This window comes from Lotus japonicus, chromosome 3 (genome assembly GCF_012489685.1).
Source record: "Lotus japonicus ecotype B-129 chromosome 3, LjGifu_v1.2".
Taxonomy (NCBI): domain Eukaryota; kingdom Viridiplantae; phylum Streptophyta; class Magnoliopsida; order Fabales; family Fabaceae; genus Lotus; species Lotus japonicus.
Genome location: NC_080043.1, coordinates 18183319 through 18194697, shown reverse-complemented (window position 1 = coordinate 18194697; position 11379 = coordinate 18183319). Strand labels below are relative to the sequence as shown.

Here is an 11379-nt window from a genome sequence, read left to right as displayed (position 1 = left end):
AACTTATTTAAAATGTAAAATAACTATAGTGGTTACATATTATGAATTAATACCATTTAGGAGTTACATAAAAGTTAAAAAATTTAAAACCTTAAAGACCAAATATAAATCCACTTTAAAGTGCCTAATGATGAAATAAAAATAAAGTATTTAATCCATGGGACGAAAACACTTCCACTTCTACAATTCCATTTATATGGGCTTTACTATTATAAAAGAGCTATAAAATAAAATTACTCTTCTTTACATAAAGTTCATTTTGCATGTGCACAAAATAAAAACAAACACATTCTTCATAAAAAAAACTTTCAAATTTATTTTTTCCTATATCTAAGTTAGTTTGATCTTTTAATTCGTAAATTATCTCTTAATAAACATTACAAAAATAATGCAGATTTTAAAATTTTCACGCGAAAAAAAAATGAATATCCCCCGTGCATCGCACGGGTCAAAAATACTAGTGCCACATAAAGGAGAAAGAATCAAAGTTTAAACCTTAAGCCAATAAATAATCACGAATGTCCTTATATATCGTGCCACCATCAAGGAAAAAAGATACAACAAATCTAAGCTTGCCAAATGATACAAGTTGCTAAGTCAACAAGAATAGTCTGGTCAAGTGCAACATTCTTAGTCCCTTTGAGATTTAATTAGTCTAGTCAGAGACTCCGGCTACCTGTACATGAGGAAAATGGATTATACATATTTACTTTTCTTCATGATTAATAACTTTATAAGTTATAATGTCTTGTTTGACCTATCAAAAGAAAAAAATCCACTCACCTTTACTATATTTAATGTGACTTTTTTAAGATTAACCTAATATATATAGTTGAAAATGGCAACACCGAAGAAATATAAAATTATAATTGTTATATCATTATGAGAAGTAATAGCTTAAGCATAATATCAGCTACTAACCAAAATTATTTTTATCGTGTAATATGTTTGTGTTGATAGAGGAGATTGTATTCTGAAATTTGTATGTGTAGATTGTTAAATATTAATGATTGATCGGGCTCGAGCCGAAATGATAAATCTGAAAAAATAAAATTTAATAAATTTTTCTTTAAGATATTGGTTGAAGTCAATATTGAAAGTTGTAAAAGGAAGGAGAGGAATTGGTATATATCGGATTTAGAAAGGGCCATAAAATTTCAGGCGACGGAAGATTCTAGAATTGAAGGTGTCACACAAACACAAACATAATCAGGACCAAAATTAGGTATTTAAAAGAGATTTATTAGTACAACCCCTAATGGTCAAACGAGTGAAGATGCCCCCTTATGACCAGGGAGTGCTTTATGTAGACTTTTCTTTATTAGTCCAAACCCGAAAGTTTGATGGTTCTTAGAGCATCTTTAACCATGATATTCACTAAAGTATTTACATTTTACTTTTTATAACTTCTAATAATACCATATCATCTACATCATTTTATTAATTTTTACTCCAACCCAACAACTCTTAAAAGTTTATATGAAAAATTTATTTTATTAGTTGTAAGTTTTATTTAAACCTTTTACATTAAGCAATAATAAATGCAAACACATTTTTCATGACTAAATTGAGTATCTACTCTCACATACTCTCACTAGCTAGTCATGTTGGAATTAAAAATATGCTCTAATAGTAATAGATATTGGTGAGAGTATGTATTTGACATTACATACTCTCATTGAAGATGCTCTTAGCTGCTCCTAATACTTAGGTAGCGTTTGGAAGCTGAACAGAACGGAACAGGACGGGACGGAACAGGACAGAACATGACAAAAATGTTATGAGCACTATGTTTGGTATATACCCCGCAGATGGAACAGGACCATAAGATTGATTACATAAATACCCTCATCATGTTTAACATTTAACCTTAAAAAGAACTTTCCCCCAATTTGAAGGTTTGAAGATACAAAAAAGTGAAGCTTACAATCACCAAATCCCAGTACAATATTCATTCAGCGAAAAGTCTAGATATACAAATTCGTTCACTAATAATAAGCCTTACTATTGTTGATTTTTTTTAAAAAAAAACTTTGCTATTGTTACGAGGATTGGGTTTGGAAAATCCAGATAAGTTTAGAAGTAAAATATTAAAAATGGTATATATGTTTGAAATTGGTGTAGATCTGATGTTGGAGAAGACGATCGATCCATGTATATGTATACAGCGGTAAGGGCTTTGATTGTGGAAACCAAGATGGGATGATATGGATGATGAAAGTTGAGATGGGGAAGACGGCTCTACAAAAAGACAAGGAGAGTTGAGAAAATAGACTCAGGGTAATTTCGTCACAGTAAATAGAGTTGAGAAAATAGACTCAGGGTAATTTCGTCACAGTAAAATATTTTAATTGTGTCCCGTTCCGTTCTCTTCCGTTCCATCCTTTTCAACGGAACCAAAATGTCATGTTCTAAAAGCTTTTTGTCCCGTTCCATTCCATCTTAAAAGCATGACAAACACAGAACAGAACCTGTGTGTCCTGTTCTGTTCCCTTCCCACCTGTCTACCAAACGTTACTTAGTGTTATAGAATTTGTATCGGTTATTAACTCGATCAGAGTACTCAATTATTGAGTCACTGGTCTATAGGTCCTTAATTAGACCGGTTAACTTGGTATATTAATATAAATTAATGTTTTATAATATTGTTATTGTGAATAATTTAATGTAACATATTTTTTTATATTATAAATAATATGAAGTAACTTTTCTAAAATATGATTTTAAAAAAACTTTTCTAAAGAATAAGTATTTTTTTAAAAGAAAAATATAGGAAATTGTCAGAGATATACGACTCTCTTGTACTTTCATCTTCACATTCATCAGTGAAGGCTCCAAGATGTCATACACGGGGGATTGCATCTTTCTATTCAATAAGTATTGCATGACCGAGTCATTCAAGGAGGGGCGCACTACAGGGAAGGTCCTTTTAAATAGATGACTTGTTGGGCCATTGGAGCAAGGTAACAACACAAGTCTTTCCAACATGTTTTGTCTTCACTCACGTGTTTCACAGAAGGTCACCCATCCCAATATTGCTGCAAGGCAAAGACACTTAACCTTGGAGTTTTTATGAGTTGAGCTCCCGAAAAGAAGATGCATCTTGTTGTCATGAGTAGTACTAATCAAATCTTTTATGCCCTTCTCAACTGTATAGTCCCATACCTATATACTCTCTCAAAATACCTCTTGTTCAGGTGCGAGAACGGTTCATTCATGTGTCCCTTCGCCTAGAAGTCTGTTAGGAGCCGCTCCTTGTTGTGCCTCACTGCACCGAAGATCACTCCGGCCCCCGTCGGCTCTGGTTGTTACAGTGGCAGACATGAGGGTAAGGCAGAGGGTCGATGGAGACAACACCAGAAGTGAAAGTAGAGGTGGAGGTCGTTGCAACATCAACAATCACGATGGAGTAGCAGATCGGTTGGGGTGGAAACCGTGGAGGGGGCTGCCAAACGAGAGGTGGAGGTGAGGCTACAAACATGCTGGTGGATGGGCAGCTGATTTAGAGGGGGGCGGTGGGCGAATCTAGTTTTGTAAGAGGAAGTAGTTATGATGGTGGAGGAAGGACGGAGGGATATGTGGCAACATACATAGTGCATGAGGTGGGAGGGGGCGGTTATGGTGAGGGTTTGCGAGTGTGAGGGGAGAGATGCGGGGGAAGACGTAGGTGGCAGTGCCGAGCGTCGGCACAAAATCGACGGTGATAGCTCGGGGTGGCGGTGGTTTGAAGGTGGGGTGGAGGAGGAGAGGTAGAAGTTAGGGTTTATGATGAAGATTGTTATAATGTTAACGAGGGAGGGGCTTATAATGTGATATGGGCAAATGAATATATGTCATTTAGCATCGGCTAGACCGACACTAAATTTTCCACCCATGAACGATGAGTCGTACACATGCCACATTAGCTTCGGTTAGAGTTGCCGCTACTTATCTGCGGTTGGGCGCTATGTTGGCCCAAAAATTTAGCGTTCGTCGTAGTCAATTCTATGTTCTACATAACTGACGCAACGCAGCGTCGAGAGAGCTGAACCTAAAGAAAAACTTGTTTTTTATTACATTTCTTTTCTTGATTTTGTGTCTGCTTTTCGGACACAAAGTGGCAAAATTTGATGTAGATTATTTTTATAGTGAGCTTTTGAAAGATCTGAAGATAGAATAGCCTGAGAAAATGTACTTCTATCCTAGTTGATGAGAATTGTTTTAAAGATTCAGTATTGATGAGGCGTGTTCTTCCGGAAGAACACCATTGTCCATTCCCTGCTGTTCTATTTGTCCGTTAAAGTGAGGGTACGCTGTGTGTAGTGTATAATATGTAGCTTAACTCAAGCCAAAACAGCACCAACATTAGTGGAACAATCATTTTTGAAGTTGCACGTCCACTCATGTTCCAATAATAGTTGGTTTCCTATCCTGATTCTTTTTCTCTAGTCTCAACACCAAAGAATAAAACTTTGGAACAAGAACAAACATTTATTTATTTTTCTTTTTCAGGATATGTTTTTTTTTCAGGCAAGTTAGACAACATTTTTTCTGTATCAGGAACACGAGCTTTACAAATGAAGTGAATGAGTTTTCACTTTTCCGCCTATGTATGTGTACATCACTTCATTGCGAGAATGCTTGAATAGTTGGCATTGACAAGAAAATAATCGCATTCGTTTGATTTGTTTTAATAGAGAGCCTTATTTGAACAAGGTACACAAAAGAAAAACAGAGTGCTGGGAACGAGAAAAACAAAACAGAGTATTGTGCAGACAGAGGCAACGTTTCATGTGTAGAAGACCCATGAGAGAGGTCACATGATTTGATTCAATCTTCATTCTAGTTTGGCAGAGTTGATTTTTACGAAATCAAGAGACTTCTTTCCAGCATGAGCATTCCCAAAAAAGTTGTTCATGTAATCCTGCCACACAACTTCCTTATAACGTGCCAAGCCATCTTTCTTCACCACCTCTGGCAATGGTCCAATCCTCTCTGAAGCTAGAGGCACAGTGAACACAGGAACTGATACTCTGGATTGTGTGCTTGTTGTCCTTACTCGGTGTTCAGCACTCTTGTACTTCCCATTGCTCAGTATCTTGCATCAACATAGAGGATTGAGAATTAGGATCATCTCATGTCATATATCAATGGCAAGTGAAATATTGTGTGTTTATTTATTTGGATGTGTTAAATAGGTGGGTTTTTTTTTCATTGCCTATCACAAAAAAAAAAATAGGTGGGATTTTCTAAATACTCATGTAGAGAGATGGACTTAAAACTTTCACATGACATATTCGTGTGAAGTTTTCACATTTGATAATCCTGACTAGACAGAGATATATTAGTCTAGCTTTCACCACTTGTTCGATGGAGTTCGATACAACATTTGTAACTTCTAATATAAGATTTGTAACAACTACCCAAACAATGGTGATGCTAGGTTCCCCTTTAATGAAATTATTGAAATATGAATTATTGCATGCTGACTAAAAATTGGTTAAATTGTTATTTCAATCTATAAAATTTGAGTTACTTAGAGGAATCTCATATTTAATTTCAAGATATCAAACCTGCAAAGTATCACCAATATTGATGACTAGAGCTCCAGGATTGGTGGAATTTCAAGCCACTCTCCATTTTCAGCATCATTGTCTTCTTCTACTTTGACATATAAGCCACCAATGCCATCTTGGAGTAGCACTGTGATGGTTCCCATGTCTGAGTGGCGCCCTACACCCACTGTTAGTTCTGGATTCGGGCACTCTGGGTAGTAGTTCATATTCACCATCTTCATACCAAGAAGGGACTCAATTTTTGAGTCATCAAGTTCGACTCCGAGCTTACCTACCAAGATTTCCACAAGCTGTTTAACCAACTTGGATGACAACTTCAAATACTCAAGTGCAGCTTCCCTGAAAATGTATAAACAAATAATTTAGACTCATAAATGCTAGCCATTAAAGAAACAATTATTATGGTTCACTAAGATTATTAAATAGAGCCATAAATCCATCAAATGTTTGGTACAGTGGTACATATGTGTTTTGATAAACAACTTTATTAAGCGCTTATGAAATAAACAATAATCGCATAAGCGTTTATCTTTATATAACTTTTATTTAAGAAACTTATTGAAAGTATGTTACGGGTAAGTATAAGTTCTTATTTATAAGTTAATATTATAAGCTTACGAAAATAAGCTAAAAGCAACTTCTATTTAATCTATAAGTCATTTCAAACACTTGTGATCGGGGAAAACCGACCAACACTACCCGGGTAAGGGTGGGGAGAGGGGGGAGTGGCGAAACTCCGGTGAGGGGGGTGGCGAGATGATGGTCTTTACGGTGCTCCGTTGTTCGTCGTACCCAGGAAGGGTCCCTGCAATGACACTCCGGCGCTCAAGTTAGAACGTGGGTTCAAGAGACTGAGAAATGGGGATAGATGAATGTGTACCTTATGTTCTCTAGGCCTTGACTTTTATAGAGTTTAGGATTACGCGGTTCGAGGAGGTCATGAGTGCCTAGTACATCGATCATCAAGCTCTATGCCTTTGCCTCGGCTGCTGGTTCATAATTACTTGGTCGGTCAGTTGGGGTTGATCGTCCCCATAATTGGTCGAGTAAGGAGATAACGCGATCGACCCAGGGGGTGATCGGCTGGAGCGTCTCCTAGAACAGTAGTCCCCTAGCTCGGGTCCAAAAGGGTTGTGGAACTTGAGCTACGAGAGTGGGTCGCTCGTCCTCGAGGGACGGTCGGTTATGCAATGCCTTCATTGTCTTTCAAAGGATTGCAGTTCATCGACCTCGATCTCCTCCTCTCTCGGATCATCGCCGTTACGCCACCGGAAGGCTCGTCGCTGCCGGAATTCAGAGTGAAGCCGGAGAGTTTCAGACGTAAACACAAGATTTGAAAGGTGCAAAAAGGACGAGGGTAACAACGTCTAAGCACACAAAAACCAGGGGTACCTAGGTATTTTTGCAGCCCTTCTTGGAAAAAAGTAGGGGTAGCAATGTGGTAAGACTAAAAAGGCAAGGGTATTTTGCTAAAACGCAAAATCCACTAATTACTCTTTTCCATCACTATTTTATCATATAAAAATAAAAGTACTACCTAGTCTAGGATAAATGAACATCACTTTTTCCCTTTTGTTATATATATATCGTTTCCCCAACGTATGCACCAAGGGACGGGTTTTGAAAAACTAGTTTTTTATAATAACTAAAATCTGATTCAAGCATCACGGCATCTCCAAGCTTTTTTTTGTCTTAATTGATGCTGCACAATTTTTGTGATGTGAAGCCAAAGGTAGCCAGTTAGACACTACTATGTGAGTAACTATGTCAACATACACAACCATGAAAATATGACACTAGAGGCCTTTTAACCATGATAGCCCATGTGACCCTATGGCATGCATGCATATCATTTAAACATTCATACGACTTTATGCGTCTCCCAGAACAACTTGCATGAACATTTATATTAAAAGATAAACTAAACTAAATTCTTTTAATTGAGGCTGAAATCTCTTATAAATCCCTAAATTATGTCATATTTTTTTATCTCACAAATAATATTTTGACACGTTGCGTAAAACAAACATGAGTAAAAAATTGACATATTAAAATTTTGTTAGTGCATAGAACACAATACGGGAATAAAGGATGTAGTGGAGAGAATAGAAGTTCATACTTGCACTGATTTGGCCAATATTGAAGTGCATCTTCATCACAGCTATACACCATGCTAATATAGTCTTTCCATTCCAATGCCTTCTCTTTCTCAGGCACAAAGCTGGTCCCATATTTCACTTTTGGGCTTGGGCTCACCCCTGCCCTGTAAACAGCTTTCTTCTCTGGTGGCAAGTTGAAAAATGTGTGTGCTGCTTCTTTAAGTGACTCCAATAACTCAACAGGCACAACATGGTTAACAACCTGGAAGAAGCCAAGTGTCTCAGCAGCACCAACAATCTCATCCACCACTTTGTCATGCTCAGGCCCATTGAGCTTTGATAAATCAATGGGTTGCATGTCACATGGACTTGACTCTAGCTTGTTGATCTGTTCCTCTGGGGGTTGTATGTACCTCTCTGGAACCTCTGATAAACCTGAATCTACCAGGCCTTTCACTCCATTTCCATCTCTCACAACAAATTCATACAATGAATTGGAAGAGTTGGAACTTGGAGCCATGGCTAATTGAGATTTTTGTAGATATCAGTGCAAATTGCAATGATTCAATTTAAAGGACCTATCCCATATATATACTATGAATAGGTATGGGTACTATAAGCCAATATTTTTAAATTGTGGTTGTGATACGGTGGGCCAAAAATCATGTTACCTATTACTGAAAACTATGCTATATATGAGCAAAGGAAGAGCAATCAGTTTGGCATTATTCAGGGCTTCCAAGAAGTAAACTTATTAAAAAATTTAACCTTGAGAATGATAGTATGTACAATTTACGAATCTTACATGAATACATGTATAAACACTAATTGAAAATTGAAGTCAACGGAATAGGAGTTAAATAAATTAGAAATAGAATGATGCAAATTGGAGGGAAGCATGAAGAAAGACACTGCAGTAGGAGGGCACTTATTCTGCGCACTAAAAAAAGGGAAATAATATCTTGAACACAAAGTCAAAAAACACCTAAACAGATATAAGAAGAGAAAGGACACAAGTGTGAGTTTTTATACAGATTTATAGTAAACAAATTAATCCATGAGCAAGGATTGGATTCAAATGTCTTAACCGTCAATTTTAATTAAAATATATGATATGAAACTTTTTGCACAAATTGGTATAAACTTGAAGAACTTTCAAGAATGTAAGAAGAAAGGGGAAGTATGGAAAATATTATAAAAGAAATTAAGGAAAAGAGCAAAAGAAAGTACAGAAATTAAGGAAAAGAGCTAAAGATAGTAAAGAGGTTGCTTATTGTCCTACAAGTTGGACGTATAAAACTTGTGACATTTTTGGAGTAGTAGTAACCTATGTAATACATGAACTAAGTCGGTTATTTGTAGCCTAAATTTCAAACTAACTCAAAAAGTAACACAACCATAGTTTTATGTTTTAAATACTAAAATAAAAACTCGAGTTTGACAAGAAGATTTTAATAGGGTTCACCTGAAGGGCTATATTCATCCCTACACCTTAAATGATATTTTTGAAGGTATGAAAAACGATAGAAAGTGGGGTTTGAATAGCGTTTTCAACAAAAGACTTTTCTTTCTTGAGATTTAGACAAATCTCTCGAACAAACAACACAAGGTGCAAAGATAAGAGATGAAGAGAAGCACATAAGTATTTTATCCTGGTTCACTTGATAAATCCCTCAAGCTAATTCAGTCCACCCGTTAAGGTGATTTCTTCCTTCTTAGAATGAAGGCAATCCACTGTTCAATGTTTGTTACAACTGCACTAACAACTGCTCAGTGACTAACAATACAATGAACTAGCAAACACTAAGATTCACTCTCTTAGTCTTCTTAAGGAGCTGACAAATCTTGGTCCCTTAAGGAAATCAAACTAACTGTTTGAGGGTTTTGGGTTTACAATGAGTGCTTCTAAGAAAGCTAAGGTAAACACAGTAAGAACTATTGAAGAAAGATTGCTAAGAGAATATTGAATGTTTGCTTAAGCTTGTACAAAGTTTCTTAGCCGCTTCTTCAATCTTCAGCCTCTATTTATACTCCAAGGATTAGGGTTGTATTCGCTGTTTGAAATGCTATCGTTGGAAGACAAATCCGGAACTTCCAGATTCTGCTGTGGCTGAACATCTTAGGTAAGGTCGTCATGATAGTACAATTGCTTTTGTACTTGGACAACGACGTGAGCCTTATCCTAGTTGACTTTTGATCAGACGACGCTTCATGTTGGAACTTGTGAAGCTTGGTGATCAGAGTCAGAGGGAAGCTTGGATCCTCTGACCTTCGTATCTTCTGCTTCTCGTCATCAGAGTTGGAAGTACTTGGTCTTCAGAGCCAGCTTACTCTTGGACTTTAGAATCTTCACTTCTGAACCTTTAGAGCCTCTGGACCTTCAGAGCCTCTGGACCTTTAGAGCTTGAAGGTGATCTGAATCCACATCAGAGCTTATCATCTTCAGAACTTCTGAAGCATATACTACTGTTCAATCAGAACATAGTGAGTGAGAAAGCGTTGCATTGGTTACTCTTTAGCTAAATGCTTCTAACAATTGTAAGTATTGACCAGAGTCAGAGTCTGTCATTTAAACACTTAGAAAACAATGTTAGAGTACCATAATTATTCATACACAATAGTTATCATATAATCATAAAAATATAGAGTGGTACTACGTGACCAAATCTTGGTCTTACAATTTTCACTAACTTCGCAAATTTACAAGTATACGATTTCGCCATTTTAAGATAAGCACTAAGTAATACTTGACCTAGTCTCTCCAAGATAACAATGAGTGATTCTTTGAATAACTTCTCCAAGATATATCATTTATCAGAAAGGAGTGTAGATACAAATTTTCAGAAGTTCTAAACTAACTAAAGCTTACTACTCCAATATTGAGAGTCGGTCTATACGATTAACGCTAAGGGGACATCGTTAATGTCAGCCAACATCTTAGGTGAGTTGGGTTGACTATACATTTGACCAAACCTACGCTAATAGATAGCGTGCCTTTTGAATTTTGACCGACTCTACAAATTACCATCTTTTTCAATGTATGCTCCGATGTGGACACTAAATTAGTTATAGTGTCGAATTTTAGCTTGTTTGCGTCAATTTTCCAATTCTCTCACTCCGACGCCTGCTACGGCGGCGTCTGTCGCTTCTCCGACGACGAACCAGCCTCAACATTCGTGTGTCGTTTCTCTCTCCAATCCATCAGTTTTGCATTTTCACTTTTTGAATGGCCAAGTCTCCTCTGTCAACAACACCAGTTGCGAGAGATATTGTGAGCTTTTGCAAGAGATTTGGCAGAACTGAAGATATTGTATATCTCCGTCGAAGCGAAACAAGCTTCTGGATTGCATGCAGCTTTTCATTTGGTAAGTAAAACCTTAAAACACTTTTATAGTTCGATTGAGTTATTTTCATGTTCTTAATTATAAGCCTTATAGTTAGTTAGGGTAATTTGGTTAATCATTATCAATAAGTTCATGTTCACTGTTTATTTGGTCATGGATATCTTGAATCATGATACTTACGCGCTCTTTTGTAAGTGCTACTAACACACTCTTTTAAGACACACTCTGTTAAGGACACTCCAACACGCTCATTGTGATCGGTTTATTTTTTCAAAAGTCAACATTTTTCTCTCTTCTTAAAAAATGTGATGACTTTCCAAAAAATAAACCATTCATAATGAGTGTGTTGGAGTGTGTCAGGAACTTCAAACTGCCACTTAT

The 11379-nt window shown here is 36.8% G+C and overlaps 1 protein-coding gene across 1 annotated transcript; it reads right to left on the bottom strand.

Moving 5' to 3' along the window:
- Positions 1-4634: 4634 nt before the first annotated feature.
- Positions 4635-8325, bottom strand: LOC130745530 (scopoletin 8-hydroxylase-like). Its single transcript, XM_057597835.1, is given in 4 exon segments — positions 4635-5077; positions 5553-5590; positions 5593-5894; positions 7675-8325. Coding segments are annotated over 4 exon segments (1101 nt in total). The 5' UTR covers positions 8175-8325; the 3' UTR covers positions 4635-4816.
- Between the last annotated feature and the right edge of the window lie 3054 nt (positions 8326-11379).